At 37.8% G+C, this 27,952-nt stretch overlaps 2 protein-coding genes across 7 annotated transcripts in view; one reads left to right on the forward strand and one right to left on the reverse strand.

Annotated features, from left to right (window-relative positions):
- Positions 1 to 27,952, forward strand: part of LOC111509351 (Centrosomal protein 290kDa) — a 155,777-nt gene that overhangs the window by 76,621 nt on the left and 51,204 nt on the right. For all 6 annotated transcript variants that reach the window (XM_074174649.1, XM_074174651.1, XM_074174652.1 and 3 more), the window contains exons 11-15: positions 528 to 700; positions 1,006 to 1,215; positions 13,227 to 13,440; positions 13,504 to 13,691; positions 17,695 to 18,232. In XM_074174649.1, the coding sequence (XP_074030750.1) occupies positions 528 to 700; positions 1,006 to 1,215; positions 13,227 to 13,440; positions 13,504 to 13,691; positions 17,695 to 18,232 (1,323 nt within the window). The remainder of the gene's footprint in view (positions 1 to 527; positions 701 to 1,005; positions 1,216 to 13,226; positions 13,441 to 13,503; positions 13,692 to 17,694; positions 18,233 to 27,952) is intronic.
- LOC111509350 (probable cytochrome P450 6a14) overlaps positions 25,346 to 27,952 on the reverse strand; it is a 39,281-nt gene continuing 36,674 nt past the window's right edge. The window contains exons 6-7 of the mRNA XM_074174653.1: positions 25,736 to 25,987; positions 25,346 to 25,685 (exon numbers count right to left, since the gene is read on the reverse strand). Coding sequence (XP_074030754.1) covers positions 25,504 to 25,685; positions 25,736 to 25,987 — 434 coding nt within the window. The 3' untranslated portion in view covers positions 25,346 to 25,503. The remainder of the gene's footprint in view (positions 25,686 to 25,735; positions 25,988 to 27,952) is intronic.

The following is a 27,952-nucleotide window of genomic DNA, read 5'->3' on the forward strand; positions in this document are numbered from 1 at the left end:
CTTACATAATTATGAGCGATCATGAATTAGATTTGGAGTTCAACTTGAATAGTGGTGAACTTTTTGCGAATATGAAATCAAAATGAATTTGATTTCACGATCACCATTGAGGCTTTAAAAATATATAAGTCGTTTTAGGTTTTCATTTATTTGATTCTTCAAAACTCTGTGGATGTATTTTTTTGATTGGGAATTAGGTAATGTATTTTATTGATCCTACATAATTATCGAATTTTATATCCTTTTATCATACTGAACAAATAATGTGATATTATTCACATTCATACAGCAATTTTTATATTATCAACACATGGAAAATAGAAAAAATGGATTGTAAACCGATCTTTGTAGAACAATTAAATTTGCTCACTACACTTATTACCGACTACATAGCATTTCTGGCGTTTAAAAATAATTTTAAAATCAATAATTTGTATATTTCTTATTTGGGTTGAACTAATGTATATTTGATGAAATTTTGTGATTTGCTAGATGTTATTATCATTATGTTGACACTCATTTTAAAGGATACTGTGAAAACTTTACAAGATAACTTGAAGATGAAAAATGAAGAAATTGTGAAATACCAAACATTACTGAAGGAAGATAGAGACAAACATAGTATGGCAGCTGCAATATTGCAGGAAGAATTACAGAACATTCAAAAATTGCTGACAGAAGAGAAACAAAAGAAGTTAAGGTTAGAAAATTTGATCATTCACATCTCCACTATCTACAATTTTCAGATTTATTCCCTTTTAACAAAAGTTTCAATATTTTTGCGGTAATGGGTTAACTCAGGTGTGAACAATACCCATTGAAGGGTATCCCTTTTCATCCATATGAGGGTAACTTCAGATAAAATGAAATCTGAATTTGCATTTTTAACATATTTTGAAAAAAAACTGATTGAAAATATCAGTAAGAAAATGTAAATGCAAAAATATCTAATTTCGAATTGAACAAATTATTATCAGTTCTCTTGAATTTCAAAACATATTTCAGCCTGGAACAGAACTTCACAAAATCCCGTCCTAATAGAGCCGCTTTAGAGCAATATATGTCACAAGTGCATGCCTTGGAAAAACATACATCTGAATTGCATACAAAAATTTCTAGTTTGGAGGCTCAGCTGCAGTCGACTAGAGAAGAAGTCGTACGTTGGAGAACTCTGGCTAATGATAGGCTGTCGGCGATGGAAGAACTTCGAAAAAGGTAATCAATCGTACAAATATACCACAATTGATTTTTTTACCTGAGATGAACTTTTATCCATAACTGTTTGAATGATCTATATTTTGGTCTAAATGAAATTCGCACCATTTGTTACTTTGTTATTATTGGACCTACATAATAACCAATTAAACTGGAAAACTTATGGCGAAGATGATATTTTCGAAGCTGCTGATATATTTGCTGAGATTGGTTACTGCATTCTTTAACAATATTGTTACGGAAATGTTAACTCAAATTTTAAGTTCGTCTGTGAGACGAGCGTACTGAACAGGTTTTGAGAGCTGTTCAAAGAAAACTCTTTATTTTTGTCAAGCTTTCGGTGGTGCTTACCACCTTCCTCAGGACAACTGTAATATATTAATTAACAATATGTTTTATATCACAAACGGAACTACTTACTAACTTGAGATTGAGAAAGAAAATTAGTATCTCCACAAAACATGAAACATTTCTTTTTTTGATGGAAGTAAATGACAGTGACAATAATTTTAAGGAGAAAAATTTTGAAATAAAGTGATTTTTTCTTTTTGACATTTGAGGATGTGAGTATAGATTTGACTAAGATTGTTCAAATCAGTTCTTTTATTTATAGATCTATCATCATTGTTGATGTGTACCATTTCCAAAAAAACTCTTTTCAATTCAACGATGCGACTTTTTTAGAGTTCTTGATGTTTGTCTAATATATAATTTGTTACACTCCATGCAAGGAATTTTGTAAACTATATTAGATTTTTCTTCATTTTTAGCTGGAGTTTTTACTCTGCTGTATAATTTAAAAATGAGTAAGATATTCTTTTTGCCTATTATAATGTTATTGTTTTTGAAAACATTTACTAATTTGGAAGTGAGATTTTGAATGTTTGGTAATGACCTGAAAATTATTGTATTATTTTATTAACTTGATGAATTTGGAATTATATTTGATAGAAGTATGATAGGATGGTGTCTAGTATCACAAAAAAAAAACTTATTTACTAATGCTTTTGGAAAAGAGTTTTCGAATAATATGTTTCTGAATTCGCATACACATTCTTAACGAAAAAATGGATGAGCGATTTTTTCTATCCTGCTCTTCATTGACATAATTGAGTTGATTTTCATTTAAGTGGGGTGATAAAGAATTGAAATTGATGATTTTTTTGCTGCATATGGATTTTTTGGTACCATTTAGTTATCGAAGTATTCTGCTCAGTTCTTATTACTTTAGTATCTAGGAACGGAATGCTGTTATCAGTATCCTTTGCAACTGTGAACTGAATATTTTTATCATATGAATTGAAAATTGACAAAACTGTATCAATTTTATCAGACGGTACTAGCAAAATTGACCCCAAAATACTGTTCTTCGTATGATAGTCACGAAATAATTTATAGTTATATAATAACCAGTAAACTAAATTTGACCTTTCCATATATACAGGGTGTCCCTGGACTTCCTCTTTTCCTCTCGGAAATGTATAGATGGGGTCAAAATATCACCAGTACTTCATATAACTTTTTTTCCTAAAAGTCTTCGTAACCAAGTTACGGGACCTCGAAGTTACAAAATGAAAAATGTTTTTCTTTGATAACTTTTTAAGTGAATATTCAAAATCATTCAAATTTTGGTAATTGACTAAACAAATGAATTCCGTCGATGAGCTTTCATGCAGGAGTCAGTTGTTTTGCTACAAAGTCAGGAACGGACTACCCCCGATGGTCCACACCCCAAAACTTTGAAATGACAAATATTTTTCAATATTTTTCAACAAAATAAGGTTACTTGGACAATTTTATGAATAAAAGTACTCGTGTGGAAAGTCGATCGGAGCAACGAGTCTTGACAAAAATGTAGTTCTACTCGACGACATCAAACCCGCTCGTCCACCATTATTTGAAATGAATAATTATCAAAGCAGAAATAATAATGATAACGTTAATTCAACAACATTTATAACAGGAATAATACAAAGTATGCTAAAATGAAGTCGTAAACAAAAAGTACAGTACCTATATGGAAGTTTAAGTCACAATTGTGATAGCAGATATTTTTTCAAAAGAAATATCAAGTTCTGTAGATTCGTGGTGTTTTTTAACTAACAAGCTACTCTACTATGAAATATCGAATTCATTCCATATTTTGTATGTACATAATACGTGTGGAATAATCACGTTTCGTGTTGATCAGTTATCTGAATCTCATGAAACTCAACATTCGAATGTTTCAAATTCTTCTTCACAGCTAAACTGTTGAGGAGTTTCACTGATAATTATAATTTTATGGGAGAAATTCTTCAACACGAATCTAAATTTAGCTGAAGAAACGCACATCGGAAAAAATATTTACTATACTAATAAAAAGCAAACGAATGAACTACAAAAACGGCTGCACATGATCAGGTGAAAAATATCCAGGGAATAATTATGTTCCATTTCTTTCACAGATGTTGACAAAAAAACCTTTTAGAAAGTTTTGATAAAAATGAGAAACTGGAATGCGATTTTGTTTTGTTGAGTGGTGCGTTGTCATATGACTATCATTGTATTGTCAATATTCTATAGGATATTTTGAATTTTTTTGATATGGCCGAACAGTTTACATTCAATGAATATGCAGATATGCATGTATTTTATGGACGAGCATTTTGTAATGCTGCAGAAGCTCGTCGTCTGTATTCCGAGCATTTTCCCAATCGAACGGTACCGTCAAGAGAAACATTCGAGCGTGTCGATCGCAGCTTGAGCGAGACAGGTATGTAATAATTGATAATTAATTTGAGTACGTTGTTTTATTTCGATATTATTGTAGGTACAGTTTTGCCAAAACGTGGTGGTGAGGGCGCTCCTAGGACTGTACGTACCGTTGTATTGGAGGAAAATATTTTGGAAGCCGTCGCTGATGATCCTTCAATGAGCATCAGAAATCTATCAGAACAGTTCCATACATCCAAGTCCACTATTCATAGAATAATTAGGGAACAACTGCTCCACCCATTTCACATCCAGAAGGTACATGCCATGATACCTCAAGATTTTCCAGCACGACTGGAATATGCCAATTGGTTCATGGATAGAGTCTGCGGAGTTCGAAGAGAAAATCTCGATATTTTATCCGTTTTTCCTCCTCTTTTCTGACGATATTCGTCTCGCCAGGAGCTGAAAACTCCACGACAAATATCGTTTTGTTCTGGTGGTCGAGAAGGACTACATCAGGCTTATTAGCTTGTATGAGCCTGAGGGTGGGGAACGAATAGTTCCAATGAATTCGGCACTTCTCGTTCCCCACAACGGATTCAATATCCCCCGGAGCGTAGGGCAACACCGGTGTCTCGTCAATACCGTAAGAGTGCCATAGATGGTAATATAGCACTCTTAGGGCCGCGTTATGTCGATGGATATAGGCCGAGACCGCATATGCTGGACATGCTGATAGCAAGTGCATTAGGGTCTCGGGCGCCTCGTGGCAGGCCCTGACCTTGTGTCAGGAACCTCTATACCCATCACGCGACTGCGGTAGACTAAGGTGTTGAAGACACCATCCTGGCAAGCCATGATGAACCCCTCAGTTTCCGACTTCAGCCCACTCGACCTGAGAAAAGCGAACGTCAGGCGATTTGATAAGCCAAGGTCTTCAATGTTATTGAAGAAGACCCCATGCATTGGCTTATCCCTGTGTCTCCGCAGAAGTAAGGTGATCTCTGCGGCTTTTATCTGAGCTTTTTGCTGAACGGGTTCCAACTCGGTGACAGAGTTGTAGTCACCTCGTTCAGAGTCGAAAACTATACCGAGTTCATCAGCTGCTCGAGCAGCTGCCCTAAGGAGAAATGCTCCAATTCCTGCTCTCTCATGGTCACGGACCATGCAGAGAAGGAGATCCGAACTCCTGACGACTTTACAGGCTGTATCCAGTACCATTCTGTCATGTAAATACTCCAAACTCAAAAGTCCACGACCTCCCTGTTGTCGGGGGAAGTACAACCGTGGAACAGACGATTTGGGATGCAAACTCCTATAGAGATACATCATTTTTCGGGTCCTTACGTCGAGTTGATACAGCTCCTCCCGAGTCCACTTCACTACTCCAAACGAGTAGAGTGAGATTGGAACGGCAAGCATATTTGTTGCAGCAACTTTGTTCTTCCCCGACACCTCCGATGACCAGATCTGTCGAAGTTTGTGCTGATACTTGCCGCGGAGAGAGTTTTTCACTGCAGTTACCCCTTGTGAGTGGCGTTGTTCCACCCCAAGGTAAGTATACGTCTCTCCGGCATCCAGATGGTGTAGGATGCTTCCATCTACGAGCTGCACATCCTCTCCGTAGTCCCCGCATCGTCCTCTTTTGAGATGAACCATCGCACATTTGTCTATCCCGAATTTCATACCGATAGCATGCGTGTACTCTTCCACCACCCTCAAGGACTGATGAAGATCCTTCTCTCCAGAGGCATAAAGTTTAAGATCATCCATATAAAACAGATGGGTGACCTTGTGCCTCCGGTTTCCGGGGGTGCCACAGTTATACCCTGGAGTATTTCTGAGCGCAACGGATAATGGCAATAGTGAGATGCAGAATAGAAGGGGACTGAGGGAATCACCCTGAAATACACCCCTTCTGAAAGTGACCCACCCTGTTTGGACTCTTGCTTGACCAGATGTTATGGTGAAGCGAGTTCGCCAAAGTGGTATCAGTTGTTCAATGCATCTCACTATGTTGTCGGGTACCGCAAGGCATCTGAGCAAATGCAAGATGAGCTCATGCGAAATTGTATCAAATGCCTTACGGTAATCGATCCAGGCCATAGAGAGGTTACGCTTATATTGTATCGAGTCCTGCGTTACACATCTATCGATGAGCAGGTTCTCTTTACATCCAACGACTCCTCTCTTCGACCCTCTCTGCTCATATATCCGTTCGAACACTCGGTCAACTGCGGTGAGTATTCGTGTGTATAAGATGCTTGTAAACAACTTATAACACGAATTCAAGCATGTTATCGGTCTGTAATTCTTAGGAATCGACAAATCTCCGCTTTTGGGGATGAGAACGGTCCGCCCCTCGACAAACCAATCCGGAATCGGCTGCTCTCCGTCCAGCCATAAGTTGAAAACTCTGGCCAGATGGCGGTGGGTACTTGGTAGTTTTTTCCACCAATAAGTGTTCAGCCCGTCTGGGCCTGGAGCAGCAAAGTTCTTGGAACCAACAACGGCTCTTCGAACGTCATCCGGGGTTATCGGGTTGCGCAGTTCATTGAGCTCAGGCTGTCGAAGCTCTCTGTTGAAAGCTTCGAACTGCGCTAGGGCTGGAGTGTCTGAGTTGAGTGGCTGCGGGTGTTCATAGATATCCTTCCAGGAGGATTCCACCTGATCAGCAGTCGGCGGATTATCCACAACACGTGGAGGCTCTTGGAATAAGCGAGAAGGTTTCTCGCGGAACCTAAGGTTTTCCGCGATACTTCTCGCTCGCCTCACTAGTGACTTCTTAGCAACCACTAGCATTCGTATCCTATCAAGGCAATGCTGTTTGGTGGTCAACAGCACGCCTTGGCTTAGAGTGTGATGGATACGTCGTAAATTGGCGGCTATTCGCCGCACTGCGGTCGTGAAAGGCCTATTGGCCGCCCTGTAGTCCATCACACATTGGATACGAGACGCGTGTTGTCTCGCCGACGTGATCTTAGCGTCCATCTTGTGTACACGCCGTTCAATCTTCCGAACCGCAAGGCCGGGATTTCGTCCTTCCGATTCGGAAAGCGATTGGACGACGTTATACACGGCGGTGTTGATTTGCCAGATGTCAGCCTCTGCGTGTTCTGATTGTCGTCTCCATTGGTGGTATGGTGCGAGTCTCCTCTCCAGCCGTGCCAACGGGTGGTAGAACTGCCACTTCTACCACTTCGTTAGCAGACTGGGGAGGAGCTATATAGCCCTGCCGCCGAAGATAGGATACGTAATCCCTAAGATTTTGGGCGGAAAAGGCGGCATGCTCCGGATGTGTTTCACACCACAGAGCATGCAATCTCGCCATGTACCCTCTTCGCGCGGGCTCACTACTCTCGTAGCAATGCATAAGGCTATCTCTCAGCTCATGCGTCCACTCAAAGCGTCCGTTGTCGTTGCCAGGGTTGTCGTCGGTAGGCAAATCATCGTTATGGGCCTCACCACCTTGCCTCTGACCCCTCCGAGCGGGTCGATTGTGGGGGCCTCTTCCTTGATTATTGGGAACCAAGTGTTGAGTCCACCGGGTGGTTAACCCTGTGGACTCACGGCCGACACCGGAGGGAGAATAGAGTTCTCCTTCCCGGGTGCGCCTGGGCTGCCGGTCCGGTTTTGCACCAGTTGCTCGGGTAAGTGGTGTCGCAACTCACCAAAGGCCAAGGATGTTAGTGGCCATCCCTGCTCATTATTATTATTTTTTTTTTTACCGTAGTGTGCGCTGGTCAGGCCCTATCCCCCGAAGCCCCGACACATTCGGGAGGGCGCGCCAGCATAATCAACCAATGACCACTCCCCACACCGTGGGGTAAGTGATCATTGGGTCCGAGAATCATGTGCCCTGAGCAAACGCAGTGAGCCAAGAATGACAGCCTTCTGCATCTGTGCGGCTAAGATTTCTGCCTTAGTGCGGCAAGCCGGTATGATTTTTAGATTCGAAAGTAGAGAAGACATCATTCCACCAAGGACTCCAACAATCAGAACGACCATCTTGACAGAGTGATCTGGATAGAGTCTGCGGAGTTCGAAGAGAAAATCTCGATATTTTATCCGTTTTTCCTCCTCTTTTCTGACGATATTCGTCTCGCCAGGAGACGAATACCGTCAGGAGACGAATATCGTCAGAAAATTATTATTATTATTATTATTATTATTAGATAGACAAGTTGTCAATCAGCAGACAAAAGGATCGTGTTTATTATAACTGAAAAATATTTTTTATTTTCCAGAAAAAAAGTAATAACTTTGACCAACGTTTTACCGTCTACCGTTGTTTCCTTGCAATATATAATTATCAAGTAGACAACCTGTCAACTGGCAGAAGAATCGATCGTGTTTAGACGAGACTGGTAGACAATTTGTGATGACACAACTATCAATGTTTCTTCACAATTTGATTTTGGAACAGCATATATATCAAACATATGGACCAATTCTTTTGAAAAAAAAAATCATCTCAATTTGACGCATTAAATTATGGCTGGTGTCACAGTAATAATGGACAGCATACATTCAACTGGTTCGAAGGACCTTATACGCCTGAAAACATTCAAGAAAATTATATTAACATCTGCAGGTACGTCAGTATTTAAGAAATTATGAGAGCTCATTGAAATGAAAACCCATCATGAAAATATCGAAAATACTACCTTACGTAATCAATCGAAATTAAATAAATGTAGTAGCATATATTCACGTATAGTTTAAATAATTTTGCTTTTTTTTTTCATTCTTTGAACCGTATCACGAAAATTGATTATTAGATTGCTACCTAACTTTTTGTTGTAGATCCCACTGAATTTGCTCAGCTCAATGATGAGGAAGTTGCGGATTTGAGAAATGAAAATATTGCTGAAGATCATGATGATGATGATGATTCAGAAGGCAGTATAACGAGCCACATTAGCGTTGATTTGAATATTTCTCAAGAAACCATTGAATCAGATGGAAGTTATTTAGTTTTCATGTCGATATTGGAATAAAAATATTGCTTATGTATTTCTAAACCTCGTACATTTATTCCCACATCATCAAAACAATTGTTGAAAAAAATGGTAATAGAAGTTGTGTTGTTTTAAAGGTGTTCTTAACTCAAATTGATGAGAATCTCTCATGAAGTAAAATTCAAACTTGTGTCATAAAAATTTGTCTACCACTCTCGTCTAAACACGGTCTATTCGTCTGCCAATTGACAGTTCGTCTATTCAATAACTATATATTGCAAAGAAACGATAGCTGATGGTAAAACTTTGGTCAAAGTTATAATTTTTTTTAACAAATGAAAAAATATTTTTTTCAGTTGTATAAACATGGTCAATTCGTCTGTCAATTGACAATTCGTCTACTTAATATTCACATATATTGCAAGGAAACAATGGAAAACGGTAAAATGTTGGTAAAAGATATTAATTTTTTTGCAAGTTCATTCGCGTCTACCTATACTCAAAACATTACCATTTTGTCTGCCAACAGTTGTCCCAGGACATTTTAATTATGGAACTTTATTAAATCCAAGAGGTAGATGGTAAAAAATGGTTCAGAGACACTGTATAAAAAAATTGTTAATCAACTAATGCCTATGACATATCAATACACCGGCAAACCGTCTGTCTTGTGAAAATTCGTTCATTTCATGCTACTGTTAGTCTACGCTGTGCTTGTCAGACGGCATTTGTATCGCCAACAGCATATGCAGGAATAACTTCTGTGAAGAATCCTGCACTGACACCTGTCGGATATAATCCAACGCCTTTTGTGGTATTAGCCAGGGGAGTAGTTGTTTTCTGAAAGGTGTCAGTCCATTAACCTACTGTGTAGGGAGTTGAGACTGGCCTGAACGAATTGTTCTTAGATAATTTGATTTATAGCCAGTCTTCAAGTATGCCCACTGACTATATGTGAAAGTTGTCTTTCCTTATACGAGGAATTGGGCAAATTTCGGATATGCAGTTGGTTACCTCGTTCACAGGCAGATGGGGCGATGACAAACCTGTTGTTTGTTGTATGCTTCAGCTTAGTTCGAGGAATGATGCTCTGACGGAATTCGATTTTCAATTATCGGAAATCATCGACTTTATGTTGATGATATACACTACCTTGCACTGATGAGTGGCCAAACAGCCCGAAACCGGTTCGCAAGTGTGTTCCAATAATTGAAAATCTATTGCGGCAGTTGTATCGCCAACAGCATATGCAGGAATAACTTCTGTGAAGAATCCTGCACTGATACCTGTCGGATATAATCCAACGCCCTTCGTGGTATTAGCCAGGGGAGTAGTTGTTTTCTGAGAGGTGCCAGTCCATTAACCTACCGTGTAGGGAGTTGAGACTGGCCTGAACGAATTGTTCTTAGATAATTTGATTTATAGCCAGTTTTCATGTATGCCCACTGACTATATATGAAAATAATATGTATGTTGAAACAAAAGAGAAATTGAAACAATTTTTCATAGCCGCCCTCTAATCTTCTGATCTTCCATATGTGATGAAGCAAAATCTAACTGTATTCTGAATGTGATCCTGTTAGATGAACAATAATTTTTATTTCGAATTAGCTTATTTGTTTTCATTGTTTATTTGATATGTATAAAAGTTAGCTTATGCTAGCTTATTTCTATTATTATCCTCAATGTATAGTTTCACAAAAGTTCAGTTTCAATTTTTCTGTTTGAATTAGAGATAACTGTGTTACTATAAAATTCATAAAAAGGCATAAAAGATTATTGTTACTTTCAAATATGCAAGAAAAGCTACAGAAAAGCTACAGCTACATTTTTACTTTCTATAATTCAATTTACACCAACGGTAAGTTATTATTATCATCACATTAACTCGATACTACTGAGAATGTGGCTTTGAGAGACCAAAGTTTTCGGGTGGCTATACAGAATGGGCTGTAGAAGACGAACTACAAAGCGTAGCTGCTACGAAAAAACCTTTTGCCATATAGGGTGTGCCATTTTGATGGCACACCCTATAATTCACCTCAGTTTTGATTTTTTTTATGATTTGAATTTTAACTTATGTATTATACCGTTTTTGAGTAATTCGATTTTTTTTTAGAAAAAGTAACAGATGCAGCTTTTTGAACATACCTCATTTTTCTGTACATTGATATTGAAAAAAATATGCATTGAGTGATCCGTGAATATTGAAGGTTGGGGAATGGGAAGCGACGTCATCTTTGTTATTTTGATGGCATACTCTATATTTCATCTCAGTTTTGATTTTTTTTTATGATTCAACTTTTAACTTATGTATCATACCGTTTTTGAGTTGGTCGAGTTTTTTTAGAAAAAGTAACAGATGCAGCCTCTCGAACATAGGTTATTTTTCTGTACATTAATATTTTAAAAAATATGCAGTGAGTGAATGGTGAATATTGAAGGTTGAAAAAATCACATGCCATTTTCACATCTACTGAATAATGCACAGGGTGCACAAAATTGGGGGTTCAATGAGTGAATGGGAAAAATGAAAAATCTTACTCTTTCAAATGAAATCTCCTTTTTTCCTTCGAAGTTCAACCCTACTATGAAATAGTTATAATACACTTCCCGATACTCAAAACTCATAATTTATTGATGACTTATGGCGAATGTATCAAGGTTTTGAGAAAAACATGTGATATTTGTGCTACAAGGTATCCAGAAAAACAGAAACCATCTCCAGATATCATTAGAAGGTCAATTTCCAATCTCACAAACTTTGGATCATTCAAAAGGAAAATTATTGAAAGTTAAACGGTGGTGGACGATGTAGATAATGCAGCTTTTCCATGCAGAAGCATCTTTGAAAGATTCTGCACGAGATTTGGAGAGAATATTAGCAAAACATCTTTATTCCCATACTTCAGTCCATGGCCTGAAGCTACCCGATTATGAGAGAATGAATTAACTTTGCGATGTTTTTCATTATGAGAAATCAAGAAAACGACCAATTTTTGAGGAATACTCATATTATAGGAAGCGACGAAGCGAAATTTACCAAAAATACAATATCTACTGGAGCGATACAAATCCGAATTCAGTTCGGAAAAGTCAATCTCAAGACCGTTGAAATATCAATATTAACTGTTCTGTAACAGACAACGCCATAGTAATGGTTCAATTTTATGATGAAAATTCGAATGGTTAGTTGGAAAGTATCGGAATATATTAATTTACTGAATAAAAAAGAATAAAACACATCACTCGGGAAAATGTCATCCTGGTAGCTATGTAATAAGCATTCCTAGTATGTAGGAAATACATAACAGACATACAGATATTTTTATTTTCAGGTGAACGATACCTAGATATTTTGAAAAATCTCGATACGGATCATTTAGAACGACTGACGACTGACCATAGAAAAATTTTGTATCAACATGATGGAACAACTTCACATAATCAGCAGATGGTGAAGATGTATTTGAATGGAACTTTTTATAACCAATGGTTTGGAACTGGTGGTCCTCAATTATGGCCACCTTGATCGCCCGATTTAACTCCAATAATTTTTTTCATTTTGGAGAAAAACGAGGTGTATTCTCATATGCCTACAACAAAAGAATATTTTCAGCAGAGAGTTCGTACTGCTCTCAAAGTCATACGGGGAAGTGAAAAATGCTTGGGAATTGGGGGCAATATATTTGAAATTGTTGTTTATTCTGATCATGATTTTTGTCTTGGATATGAGTTTATTTTTCCATGAGATATGTGATGAAAACACGGCAACAGTAAAATATTATCAACACAATTGGGGGGGGTAAAAACATAAATCCTCGCGTGAAAATAACTTCTATAGCGGAATATCTCCAACATTATAAGTTTTGAGTATATAAGTTTATATTGGGGGGGGCGGTTGAAAACGTAAATCCTCGCGTGAAAATAACGTCTATGGCGAAATATCTTCAATATATATATATATATATATATATATATATATATATATATATATATATATATATATATATATATATATATATATATATATATATATATATGTGAAAATATTCAATTTGGACAGAAATCTTCAACATCAAAATGACAACTTTTTGACATTGAATAATGTGAAATACTTTTTCAATTTTTTTTTATTATCGTCAATCATGGTGATACTTTTTCAATATATATATATATATATATATATATATATATATATATATATATATATATATATATATATATATATATAATATATTTATATATTGCATTAACTCCTCAAGATATACCCTGTATATTAGAACGTTGAAGCATCAATGAGAATAGGTAGATGTTTCTTGAATCATTTTCTCATGAATTTTTGTATTTCAGTTTAGATAGCCAACATCAAAACGAATTGGATATATACAAGAGTGATAGCGAGAAGCTAAAAGAGCTAGGAAAAGATGAGGTGATTTCTTTGAGACAGCTCATCAGTGAACAAAAAATGGAACTCAGTGGCCGTTTGGAGGCTGACATTCGGAAAGTTGTGAAAGAAAAAGATGATAAAATTCATGAACTCACGATAAAACTACGACACTTAAAGGTGAATAAAAATAATTGGAATTCAAATGTTTCGAATCATTCAGTCCTAAATATTTTTTTACAGAATTCAACGTCCAAAAAAAGTGATCAGATTGAATCAAATTCATTTTCGAAGATGAACGATTTGGAAACATCACGAGAACTTTTGAAGAAAGAAAATGAAGTGTTGAAGAAGCGTTATGAACAACTAATAGAAAAAGAAAAAATAGCAAAAGATGAAATTCAGGAACTCAAAGCACAAATTTCAAAAAAGTAAATAGTTGCAATTATCTTTTTTTCAATTGTCATTGGATAATCTCTCCTTGATGATTAACTATTCTGGGTATTTTTCATTGTGGTTTGTCAAAAATTTAGGAGGCCTGAAAGAATTCAAACGAAGTGTCTTATCTCCGAAGAAAAAGTTTTCAAGAATCGTTTTAGTGGGATCGTAGTATAGGGATTCCATTAGTTATTTTACCTCATGCACATGAAAAAGGAATATTTTTTCACAACTATCATCTAAAAATACCAAAATATAGTTATTCTGGTGAACTATGAAAAATCAATCAATTTCTGTGAATTATTAATAACAATCGATTCTTCAGAGAGTATTAATGACAATGATTCCGGGGAAAGTTTTATTGGGAATGATGGTAATGCATATCACCGTGTAACCTATTCTATTAACTAGCCAAAACTATCAATTGATGTCGTGAAAGAATGTGACGTCTATTAATGATATGACTTATATTGATGGATAGATAGCTCTCTGCATATTGCGAATTGAACAAAACAGGTTTATAGGGAGCGTAGAGACTACTGGCTGACACTCTGGAAGGTACGGTATACTAGAAGAAATCTGTGACCCAATGTCTCTAACGAAAACTGAAAATCACACAAGGTCAGTTTGATTAGACAAAAGTTTTCCATTTCAGGAACTGAAATAATCCCTTTTCAGATCATGAATATCAGTAATTTTAGTTTTTTGGCATTTCGACAGAACATTCAAATATAATTTCCCTGTCAGAGATGTCTCAAAAAGTGCTAGATATCTATAACCTTGGTGTCTAGCACACCAGGCGAAACAATAACAAGCGACAATACAAATAATTTTTTTTCGCCAGTGATAATGGATATTTATGTTGAAATATCCGTTATTTATGAATCTACTATCATCACACTATGAAATTTGATCACAGATTCCATAACCCTGACGATATTGTCTGAGTAGCCATCTACAAGATATTTTTTCTATCATAGCCAGTTAAACGCAAATGCTGGATTTTTCTGACTTTGTAAGATCTGAATTAATTTCTCTATAAATTTTTTTGAACTGACGTTAGACATAGCAATCTCTCTCAATTATACTTCTTTGTTTTCAATTCCCTGAATTGAATAAATACAACTTCGTTATTACTTGAGAATGATTTCTGTCTTTAAAAGGAAACACGATTTCGTAAACTCCCTTCAGTGATATCAAAAATCATGGAGAAAGCCGTAAACCACCGTATCTTCAAATATTTGGAAGGCTTTAACATCTTGAGCGATCATCAATATGGCTTTCGGAAACGAAGATCAACAGGCAACCTTCTATCGTATGTCATCTATATTTAGAATAACGCAAACTTCGATTCCACCAAGAGCGGTATATCAGAAATACGCGACGAATTGTGGCTGCTCATTGTTTTGAGGGTCAGCTACACCTCAAACTTCACTGTTCAAGAACTCTTCCATTTGGAGAACCGCGTTTATATGGAATGAACTCCCTAAGAATGTTTCTCCCAATGGATTTGATCTCCAACGATTTAAATTCAATGTGAATCGCTACTCTCGCATAGGCACCATTCTTAGAGCGTCTTAAGGATCTTTCTGTAGTGCTTGTGGTTTGGATTTTTTTAATGGCTGGCGTCTCTCAGGGTAGAATTATCTATACAAAGCTGGAGAACCAGTAGCATTTGTCAGCGTACACAAGAAGTATAATAACTTTCTTGTCATTAGAAAAATCAAGGCGTTCTCCTCACAAATTCACACAAATCGAATGCTAATTTACGCGCTTGACAGTAAATATCAGGTATACATATTGTGTTAATTCATAGCTCACGTTTAACAAAGTAATTAATTTCATGAATATTTTCTCCATCACACTATTTTCATTTGCCAGAAAACATCAGAAACAAACCTTTCATAAAAATTGGCTTCTGAACAGTTTTACCATATTCATACAATACCCCTGAAATGCATGGACGTTCATTATCACTTGCGAATTTTCAAAAGATGTGTGGATGTGTGGAGTTTGAGTTCTAATATATTGGTTTCTACCTTTCTGAGACTACACAAATATTGTTGATGTTCATCCGGAGACAAACGTCGGGGAACACATGTATTTTTATACAAAGTATATCAAGTATAATAAAACATTATTGAAAGTTCCTCTGCCTTTTTTTAAATCATCAGAGGTGAAGGCGCCAAAAAACGGAATTCGACAGTTCAAGTTTTTGGCGAATACTTTAAAAACAACCACTGATATCCTCGATCTGAAAAAAGGTTATTCTATTTCCTCAAAATAGAAAACTTTTTTCCAAAGTCACCAATTTTGTAGGTCTTAGCGTTTCTCAATAGTGGAATCAGCAAAAAAAAAACCTGTATAGTCCTTATTCAGAGTAGAGATAACTGGATTATTCGAAAGGAGAAAATACTAAGAGCAGATAACCATTGGCTCACAGATGGGACGGGAGCTGGAATATACCCTGTTACCCGCTCAGTTAGCCGCTCGGTCAGTACACATCTGTCTGATATGCAATGTCAATGTCAATCTTGCAATGTGCAAGACATTAATTCGAAGCCTTGACACGATAAATAAGTCAATATTTCCACAGACAGCAACTCTATTCAAAATTGACATCGAGACTGATCTGGAAATGCCATGAGGAGTTGGGTAGACTGATTGCGTGCCAGAACACTCAAGTGTCATGGGTAATGAAACAGCTGACGGGTGTGCCAGATACGGATCCACAACTCCATATATAGGCCCCGAACCAGCTGTTGCGTTACCAAAATCTTTCGAACAGAACCAGAAATAGGTCTATAAGTAAAAAACAGTACTGGAAAAACAAACTTGAAAAAACACACGATTAAACCTTTGTCCATCTGAAGAGAACCAAAGAACTGCTAACAAAGCAGGGATTTGCTCAAAACAATAACAGAGGTACTCACCGGACAGTGTCCATTAGGACGATACCTGAACAAAATAGGGCAGAAAAGAAAGACCTTAGCTGCAGGACGGAAAAAGGGAGAGGAATAGAGACAGGAACAGCGATAAATCGTCATATCTTATTCAAATGTGAGACAAATAAGAGTCAAACAATTTATGAACAGCTCAAATTATTTCCAGATGAATATGACAAACATCCAACCAGCTGTGTTGCCTTTTGGCGGATAATTATCCATATTATGGAATAGGCATCATAAAAAAGATGGGGAAAAACGCAAAAAGTTCTTGATGCTGCAGTCTTTTCCGGTGACTTGAAAGAAATGGACAAGTTCCAGGAAACGAAAAAAATGTCTCCAATAGTCAACTATGACCTGCCTTATATAGTCCTAACTCCAAACAGTGAGTACTAGATTATCTGAAAAGAAGAGATACTGAGAGCAGATAGCTATTGGTTCACAGATGAATTAAAAATTCCTTCAGGTTCTGATGAAGGTATATGAAATCGCGAACCCTGTACAGAGATACCAACCTGCCTAGGGACGTATAAGATCGTATTCAAGATGAAACTGTAGACAAGTGTGTGAGGGATTTGCAGAAACCAAACTCGCACATTAATGATTAAAAGTATTCTGAGGTAGCCAATGTGCGCTCTATAAAAATTTGGCTGCAGGTGGTGTCAGAACCACTTCAATATTGGTCAAATTTACATTCAGGACTCCAATAAGGGTTTCAAACTCCTGGCAAGGATTGACCTTATTTCTCGAAATATGTTCCCGACAGTTTTTGTAATAGAGCAGGGTTGATCTATGATGTTTTATAGGCATTCTTATAGGTCACTATCATCTGAATCATCTTATGAAGAGATTTAGAGTATCGGAAAACAGTGCATGCTAAACATTCAAAACTGTCCCAGGAAATTTTGTCAAACTCAAATTTAGAAGTTGTTACTAAATTAAACACATTTTCTTGACATTCTGTCTTTTAAATTTTGGACAACCCATATTTCATTATATTATTTACATTTTGAATAGAATATTCAGTATTTTTCACTTTTGAAATATTCAGACCAAACACAGCTAGAAGCGACAAATCGAATAAGAGCATGAAAGATCAACTCCAGAAAAAAATCACTACTCAGGAAAATGAACTGGCTAAATTGAAAGAAACTCTTGCGGAACAAATAGCTATCAATGAAACTCACAGAATTCAGGCAAACGAAGATTTTTATAAATGGAAAAAAATGAAATATTGGCAACAAAATGCTGAAAAACTAAAAAACAAACTCGCAGAAAGAGACGCCGAATTCGAAAAGCTGCAACATACAACTACAGGTTATAGAATGCTTATAGAGAGGTTAGAACGAGAAAAGCACAATCTAGAGAATAGGATCAAGATTTTGAAAAGTACAAACGTGAACATTCCTAATTTTAAAGAATTAGAAATCCTGAGAATTGAGAATATGAAATTGAAGGCTGATTTGGAAGCTATGAATTCCAAGTTAGAAATGCAGCAACATCATTCAGGAGGACTAGGAGCTGCCATGATGCAAGAAAAGCTAGAGAGCCAGGAAAGGAAAATTGCGATACTGGAAGTAGCTGCAAAGGTGAGTGGACTTTGATTTTTTAGTAATATGTACAACGAATTGAAGTGGATCTATTTGATTTTAAGTTTTCGAAGTAAGTAATTTATATCGAATGGAATGTCGATTTTTTTAATAACTCCATGACTTCGAAAGAGAAGCGTTTAATATAAGTTCGATATCAAACCGTGTCTGAAGACTGTATCGAGGAGAGATAATACGTACAAGAAAATGAATATGTCGAAATTGAATCTCGAAAAAGTTACCTCTCCCAACTACCTCTCCCAACAATCGACTATCATCACGCTGGATATTGAATCATATCCGTCAGACATTTGATAATAATAATAATAAGACCTAAGAGTGCTATATTATCATCTACGGCACTCTTACGGTATTGACGAGACACCGGTGTTGCCCTACGCTCCGGGGGATATTGAATCCGTTGTGGGGAACGAGAAGTGCCGAATTTATTGGAACTATTCGTTCCCCACCCTCAGGCTCATTCAAGCTAATAAGCCTGATGTAGTCCTTCTCGACCACCAGACCAAAACGATATTTGTCGTGGAGTTTTCAGCTCCTGGCGAGACGAATATCGTCAGAAAAGAGGAGGAAAAACGGATAAAATATCGAGATTTTCTCTTCGAACTCCGCAGACTCTATCCAGATCACTCTGTCAAGATGGTCGTTCTGATTGTTGGAGTCCTTGGTGGAATGATGTCTTCTCTACTCTCGAATCTAAAAATCGTACCGGCTTGCCGCACTAAGGCAGAAATCTTGGCCGCACAGATGCAGAAGGCTGTCATTCTTGGCTCACTGCGTTTGCTCAGGGCACATGATTCTCGGACTCAATGATCACTAACCCCACGGTGTGGGGGGTGGTGATTGGTTGATTATGCTGGCGCGCCCTCCCGAATGTATCGAGGCTTTGGGGGATAGGGCCTGACCAGCGCACACTACGCTGAAAAAAAAATAAATAAATAATAATAATAAATAAGCAGGGATGGCCACTAACACCCTTGGCCTTTGGTGAGTTGCGACACCACTTACCCGAGCAACTGGTGCAAAACCGGACCGGCATCCCAGGCGCACCCGGGAAGGAGAACTCCATTCTCCCTCCGGTGCCGGCCGTGGGTCCAAAGGGCTAACCACCCGGTGGACTCAATACTTGGTTCCCAATAATCAAGGAAGGGGCCCCCACAATCGACCCGCTCGGAGGGGTCAGAGGCAAGGTGGTGGGGACCATAACGATGATTTGCCTACTGATGACAACCCTGGCAATGAAAACGGACGTTTTGAGTGGACGCATGAGCTAAGAGATAGCCTTATGCATTGCGACGAGAGTAGTGAGCCTGCGCGAAGAGGGTACATGGCGAGATTGCATGTTCTGTGGTGTGAAACACATCCGGAGCATGCCGCCTTTTCCGCCCAAAACCTTAGGGATTATGTATCTTATCTTCGTCGGCAGGGCTATTTAGCTCCTTCCCAGCCTGCTAACGAAGTGGTAGAAGTGACAGTTCTACCACCCGTTGGCATGGCTGGAGAGGAGACTCACATCATACCACCAATGGAGACGACAATCAGAACACGCAGGGCGCTCCACAGGATTAAGCCCCTGAAGCTACAAGAACTGGCTCGTTTGGATGCGGAGGTTCATAGTGTTCTAACAGAAGAGGCTGATATCTGGCAAATCAACACCGCCGTGTATAACGTCGTTCAATCGCTTTCCGAATCGATAGGACGAAAATCCGGCCTTGCGGTTCGGAAGATTGAACGGCGTATACACAAGATGGAGGCTAAGATCACGTCGGCGAGACAACACGCGTCTCGTATCCAATGTGTGATGGACTACAGGACGGCCAATAGGCCTTTCACGCCCACAGTGCGGCGAATAGCCGCCAATCTACGACGTATCCGTCACACTTTAAGCCAAGGCGTGCTACTAACCACCAAACAGCACTGCCTTGATAGGATACGAGTGCTAGTGGCTGCTAAGAAGTCACTAGTGAGGCGAGCGAGGAGTATCGCGGAAAACCTCAGGTTCCGCGAGAAACCTTCTCGCTTATTCCAAGAGCCCCCACGTGTTGTGGATAATCCGCCGACCGCTGATCAGGTGGAATTCTTCTGGAAGGATATCTATGAACACCCGCATCCACTCAACTTAGACACTCCAGCCCTAGCGCAGTTCGAAGCTTTCAACAGAGAGCTTCGACAGCCTGAGCCCAATGAACTGCGCAACCCGATAACCCCGGATGACGTTCGAAGGGCCCTTGTTGGTTCCAAGAACTTTTCTGCTCCAGGCCCAGTTGGGCTGAACACTTATTGGTGGAAAAAACTACCAAGTACCCACCGCCATCTGGCCAAAGTTTTCAACTCATGCCTGGATGGAGAGCAGCCGATTCCGGATTGGTTTGTCGAGGGGCGGACCGTTCTTATCCCCAAAAGCGGAGATTTGTCGATTCCTAAGAATTACAGACCGATAACATGCTTGAATTCGTGTTATAAGTTGTTTACAAGCATCTTATACACACGAATACTCACCGCAATTGACCGAGTGTTCGAACGGATATATGAGCAGAGAGGGTCGAAGAGAGGAGTCGCTGGATGTAAAGAGAACCTGCTCATCGATAGATGTGAAACGCAGGACTCGATACAATATAAGCGTAACCTCTCTATGGCCTGGATCGATTACCGTAAGGCATTTGATACAATTTCGCATGAGCTCATCTTTCATTTGCTCAGATGCCTTGCGGTACCCGACAACATAGTGAGATGCATTGAACAACTGACACCACTTTGGCGAACTTGCTCCACCATAACATCTGGTCAAGCAAGAGTTCAAACAGGGTGGGTCACTTTTAGAAGGGGTGTATTTCAGGGTGATTCCCTCAGCCCCCTTCTATTCTGCATCTCACTATTGCCATTATCCGTTGCGCTCAGAAAGACTCGAGGGTATAACTGTGGCACCCCCAGAAACCGGAGGCACAAGGTCACCCATCTGTTTTATATGGATGATCTTAAACTTTATGCCTCTGGAGAGAAGGATCTCTATCAGTCCTTGAGGGTGGTGGAAGAGTACACGCATGCTATCGGTATGAAATTAGGGATAGACAAATGTGCAATGGTTCATCTCAAAAGAGGACGATGCGGGGACTACGGAGAGGATGTGCAGCTCGTAGATGGAAGCATCCTACACCATCTGGATGCCGGAGAGACGTATACTTACCTCGGGGTGGAACAACGCCACTCACACGAGGTAACTGCAGTGAAAAACTCTCTCCGCGGCAAGTATCAGCACAAACTTCGTCAGAACTGGTCATCGGAACTGTCGGGGAAGAACAAAGTAGCTGCAACAAATATGCTTGCCGTTCCAATCTTACCCTACTCCTTTGGAGTAGTGAAGTGGACTCGGGAGGAGCTGTATCAACTCGACGTAAGGACCCGAAAAATGATGCATCTCTTTAGGAGTTTGCATCCCAAATCGTCCGTTCCACGGTTGTACTTCCCCCGACAACAGGGAGGTCGTGGACTTTTGAGTTTGGAGTGTCTACATGACAGAATGGTACTGGATACAGCCTGTAAAGTCGTCAGGAGTTCGGATCCCCTTCTCTGCATGGTCCGTGACCATGAGAGAGCAGGATTTGGAGCATTTCTCCTTAGGGCAGCTGCTCGAGCAGCTGATGAACTCGGTATAGTTTTCGACTCTGAACGAGGTGACTACAACTCTGTCACCGAGTTGGAACCCGTTCAGCAAAAAGCTCAGATGAAAGCCGCAGAGATCACCTTACTTCTGCGGAGACACAGGGATAAGCCAATGCATGGGGTCTTCTTCAATAACATTGAAGACCTTGGCTTCTCAGGTCGAGTGGGCTGAAGTCGGAAACTGAGGGGTTCATCATGGCTTGCCAGGATGGTGTCTTCAACACCTTAGTCTACCGCAGTCGGGTGATGAGTATAGAGGTTCCTGACACAAGGTGCAGGGCCTGCCGCTAGGCGCCCGAGACCCTAATGCACTTGCTATCAGCATGTCCAGCATATGCGGTCTCGGCCTATATCCATCGACATAACGTGGCCCTAAGAGTGCTATATTACCATCTACGGCACTCTTACGGTATTGACGAGAAATCGGTGTTGCCCTACGCTCCGGAAGATATTGAATCCGTTGTGGGGAATGAGAAGTGCCGAATTTATTGGAACTATTCGTTTCCCACCCTCAGGCTCATACAAGCTAATAAGCCTGATGTAGTCTTTCTCGACCACCAGACCAAAACGATATTTGTCGTGGAGTTTTCAGCTCCTGGCGAGACGAATATCGTCAGAAAAGAGGAGGAAAAACGGATAAAATATCGAGATTTTCTCTTCGAACTCCGCAGACTCTATCCAGATCACTCTGTCAAGATGGTCGTTCTGATTATTGGAGTCCTTGGTGGAATGATGTCCTCTCTACTCTCGAATCTTGAAATCATACCGGCTTGTCGCACTGAGGCAGAAATCTTAGCCGCACAGATGCAGAAGGCTGTCATTCTTGGCTCACTGCGCATGCTCAGGGCACATGATTCTCGGACCCAATGATCACTCACCCCACGGTGTGGGGAGTGGTCACTCACCCCACGGTGTTGGGAGTGGTCATTGGTTGATAATGCTGGCGCGCCCTCCCGAATGTATCGAGGCTTCGGGGGATAGGGCCTAATCAGCGCACACCACGGGAAAAAAAATAATAATAAACAGTTTTATTTCAGAGTAGAATACAAACTTTCGTTGCAAAATTTCGGTAACATAGAGAGAAATGGCGTCAAACAAGAAGGTACAGATTTTTTTGTTATAAATATTTTTAAATGAATGTTCCAGTGAGATATACGTTCTAATCATCTCTAAGTCTATGAGAAGTTTTTTAGTTTACTTTTGAAAACTCCAATTTTTTTATTTCGTTTCAATCTGTTAGGAAGATTGTTGAAAAGCTTGATTGACATATAGTGGGCGCTTTTTTCAGTTACTGTTAGTCTATGAGCAGGTATATTCTCAGTGAAGAGGTGTGAATTTTTATAAATAAAATTAGGCATTATTATATATATATATATATATATATATATATATATATATATATATATATATATAGACAAAGAAGATTTTATCGAGTATGATATACAAATCAAAAAATAAATAATTAATGGACATAACACTCCAAAAAGGGGGGGGCAAACCGCGGACACGTGTTTCTGGCTAATGGCCTCATCAGCGCCGTGCAGCCAAGCGTAAAGATGGACAACACTCGTTTGCCGAAAGCAGGAAACAACACATATGCACGGAGTCAACAACAGGAGCCAACCGCACATTTGTGGTTCCAGTTAGAAGACCTAGATTTCCCAGGCTACATCTAACATGACCACGTAGGCAGCTATAGCTACCTGCGTGACATCCGGGTCCAGGATATAAATATAGACAAAGAAGATTTTATCGAGTGTGTATGATATACAAATCAAAAAATAAATAATTAATGGACATAACACTCCAAAAAGTATATATATATATATATATATATATATATATATATATATTATATATATATATATATATATATATATATATATATATATATATATATATATATATATATATATATATATATATATATATATATATATATATATATATATATATATATATATATATATTTATATATATATAAATCGCGTAGATTGTCATTATATTGGTGGATTTGAACACTGTTCTGCAAGTTTGATTATAATTTAAGTTGTTGATTCCTCTTATTATTCTTTTTTGAACTATAAAGATTTTTTCGATATTTCGATTGCCACCCCAACAAATAATTCCGTATCGAGCAACCGATTCTAAGTTAGCCGTGTATAGGTATTGTTTTTATAGCCTCATTGTGCAGATATTTTGATGTAACTCTAATTTCACTTAGTTTGTTTGCGAGGTTATCAATATGAGAAGTCCAATTCATGTTCTCGTCTGTGGAGTCCTAAAGATTTGGGGTTGTGGGACATGTCAAAAGAAGAGTTTTGAAGGTCCACCCTTACTGGATAATCAATGTTGTCTTGGTTTGTTCTAAACAAAATCATATGTGTGTGTCTTTGATTCATTCAGTATAAGTTTATTTTTATTGAACCAGTCCTTAGTTTCGTTAAATAGATCTGTACTATTTATCATCATCTTTGGGACGGCTTTACCACCTGATAACAGACTTGTGGCATCTGCGAAGATAGTTTTGAACTGACGTTGGTTTAGGATTGAATCACATAAGTCGTTCAGATAAATGACGAATAAAAGAGGGCCGGCAATGCTTCCCTACGGAATTTCCACGTCTGTGGGAAGGGTTTCAGATTTATAGACTCTTCCATTTCGTTTTATTTCTACAGATTGAAGGCGATCTGATGGGTAGGATTCAACCCACTTCAGCGCTGAACCTCTTATTCCATATCTTTCTAATTTTATTAACATTGGTTGATGATTCAAGCAATCATATGCTTCGGATAGATCCAAAAACACCCCGAAAGCTATTAATTTTTCTTCCATCATGTTCGTTATATTTTGTGAGAATCGATATATGGCCGTTTGTGTTGATCTACCCTGTAAGTATCCATGTTGAAGCCTACTAAATAAGTTACATTGATTCATAAACTCTATAATTCCCACTGATATTGCTAGTTCGAATAATTTTGAGAAACTGGGAGGGATACATATTGGTCGGTAATTTTCTAGACTCTCTGGATCATGTTGGGAATATGCCATACTCCAGTGTATTATTGATGATATATGCTACGATTTCGTTAATGGCAATTGAGCTTTTTTTCATAATAATAGTAGGAATTCCATCTTCTCCACTGGAATGTTTATTTTTTCAGTTTTCTATATAGTTCTATCATTTCTTCTGGGGTTATGGGTCTCACGAACATCGACTGCATATTTACAGGAATATCACAGTGAAATGGAATATTTGAGGAATTTGCTAGTAATTGAGGTACCATGTCTACCAAATATTTATTGTAATCATTAACTATTGCGTTTGGGTCACCTTTTATGCAACACTCTTCATTTCGAACTCTCAATTTGTTATATCTTTTTTTCTGGTTTTTTGGAGGTTCACATTTCTATTGGTTTTCAAAAACAAAAACAAAAAACAATTTTCTTTTATTACAAATGGAATATGATTCACATAAAGTGGCATTGAAATCCAATTTGTAATTAAATTCTGAATATTCCATCCTACGAATAGTTCCTTGCTTGAACTCACTGACTACAGTCAGGAGATTACTACAAATATGTAGTTGTAGTTATTCATTCTTCTTAAGACTGTTTGGTTTCAAGTCTAGCCATAATCCACCCACGGGTGCTAGAATGATTCCTTTTGTTTCCATTTTTAATGGTAGTTTGGTTTTTTTGGTCAAATTGAAGTTGAAGTTCCTAAGGGTGAGAGACAACGCAATTTTTGCTTGAATCATGGCAAATCGCATTCCTATAACAGAACATTATCAACTTCGGATTTCAACACTCCTGAAAACTTACCGATACAGTTTCTTGGGCCATCTCCGAACGGCATATATGTGTAGTCCCATATTTTAGATTTGTTTTCTTCATTGAAACGATCTGGCTGGAATAATTCGGGTTCTGGAAAATACTCAGCATCCCTATGCAGTCCATAGCACGGTATAAGTACCGACTGGCCTTGTTTTATAACAACTTTTGTGTCGGGAATGTTGTAAGTTTTTGTACATTTTCGTAAAAAAACTGGTGCCGGTGGATATTTTCTCATCGTTTCTGGAATCGAATATATATATATATATATATATATATATATATATATATATATATATATATATATACATATAAGTAGAATGTTTAATGATTAAATCTATGAATTAATTAGATGATATCTTGAGGTTGCAGCCAAGGTCTAGGATGAAAACTCTTTGCTGGTTTGTCAAGCTTTCGGAAATGTTTATTTCCTTCTTCAGGACAACTGAAATGATAATTGTAAAAATATATTTTTGGGAAAAAAAGTTTTTGGCTTTCTACTATATATATATATATATATATATATATATATATATATATATATATATATATATATATATATATATATATATATATATATATATATATATATATATATATACATATAAGTAGGATGTTTAGTGACTAAATCTATGAATTAATTAGATGATATCTTGAGGTTGCAGCCAAGGTCTAGGATGAAAACTCTTTGCTGGTTTGTCAAGCTTTCGGAAATGTTTATTTCCTTCTTCAGGACAACTGAAATGATAATTGTAAAAATATATTTTTGGGAAAAAAAGTTTTTGGCTTTCTACTACTCCATCTTGATACAAAAAAAAGGGATGAGGGAATCTTCCAAAGAAAGGAAGGAAGTCATCAATTTGAAAATAAGTAACTTTATACGTGGATGTGTAGATCATGCAAAGAAGTAACTTTCAGGCACAAACTGAAAGAAAGTCCTCCTGAAACAGCTACTTTCATATAAACATTGAATTACACGAAAGAAAAAAATTCTTTCGAAACAAATACTTCTATATGAACACTGAATTATACAGAAGATACTTTTCTCTACTCAGTTTTCATTTCAAACATTCGTTGTGGAATAAAAATTAGATATCATTCACATTCATTCAAAGTAGAACTCATGTTTTTAAAATATTAATTATTCTGCAGTTTTTTTCTGTCGAAAACATGGTATTTTTAATATTTAATACCGCATGACACAACTGATACATCAAACTCAAATTCTGCACACTTTGAGATGAGGTATAGTGGTTGTTATTTTGAAAAGAAATTCAAATTTTTTTCATACAGAGTGTCTGAAAAATACATCCCAATTTGTATCTTTGATAAACGACCATAACTAATTTTTTCCAAATGGAACACCCTATATATTATTCAATTTTTGAATTCAGCCAACCAATGCGTACAACTTTGATCATGTTCTATACCTATCACTGACTGTTTATGAGATATGAACTATTTTTTAAAAAATGGCTCCTATGCAAGCATAAAATTTCCAATAGAATAAAAAATCAAGTGCATGATACACACATTTTCAAAATTTCAGCTTTGCAAAAATGACGTAGTTCTCGGAGCTTCGAAAATTCATTCCTTCAGGCTGAAAATTATTGTGACAAACTGAGATTGTTTTTCCAAGAAATACTTTTGAATATTATTAAATCAGTCTGAAAAATTCAATAGATATGGAGAAACTTTTTATATATCCAATCAACTCCTAAATATCAAAAGAGTTTTAAACATTAATTTTGAATTTTGCAACCGAATTTCGGCAAGGGTAATGGTGTGCCATGATCTAAGTCTGATTTAAAAAACAAATGAATGGATTTGACAATAACTTGTTTAAAACTAATTAATATAGCTTATTGTATGATTTTCACTATGAAGGGTTTTACAAAAACCGCGACACGCGTTTCGATATACAACAGGTTCCTCAAGCGTAAACTATCGACTGTCCGATTATGAAGTAGTGAGTCCGGTGACTAGTGGAAATTGAAATAAACATTTTAGGATATTTTTATGCTCATCCTCATGCATCAGTATCTAGTGCTGCAGTTGATTTGGTAATATCTCTAATTTCTATATGGAGAATATTACAGAAACATAATATGCACGATTATAAATTAATTAGGTTGCAAGCTTTGTATAGAGATGATCCACCAAAACGGGTAGAACATGGATATACGAAGATCCAAACTTTTTGAAAAA

Source organism: Leptinotarsa decemlineata, unplaced genomic scaffold (genome assembly GCF_025532065.1).
Source record: "Leptinotarsa decemlineata unplaced genomic scaffold, Ldec_3_MD MMD2_tig00000690_RagTag_RagTag, whole genome shotgun sequence".
Classification (NCBI taxonomy): Eukaryota; Metazoa; Arthropoda; class Insecta; order Coleoptera; family Chrysomelidae; genus Leptinotarsa; species Leptinotarsa decemlineata.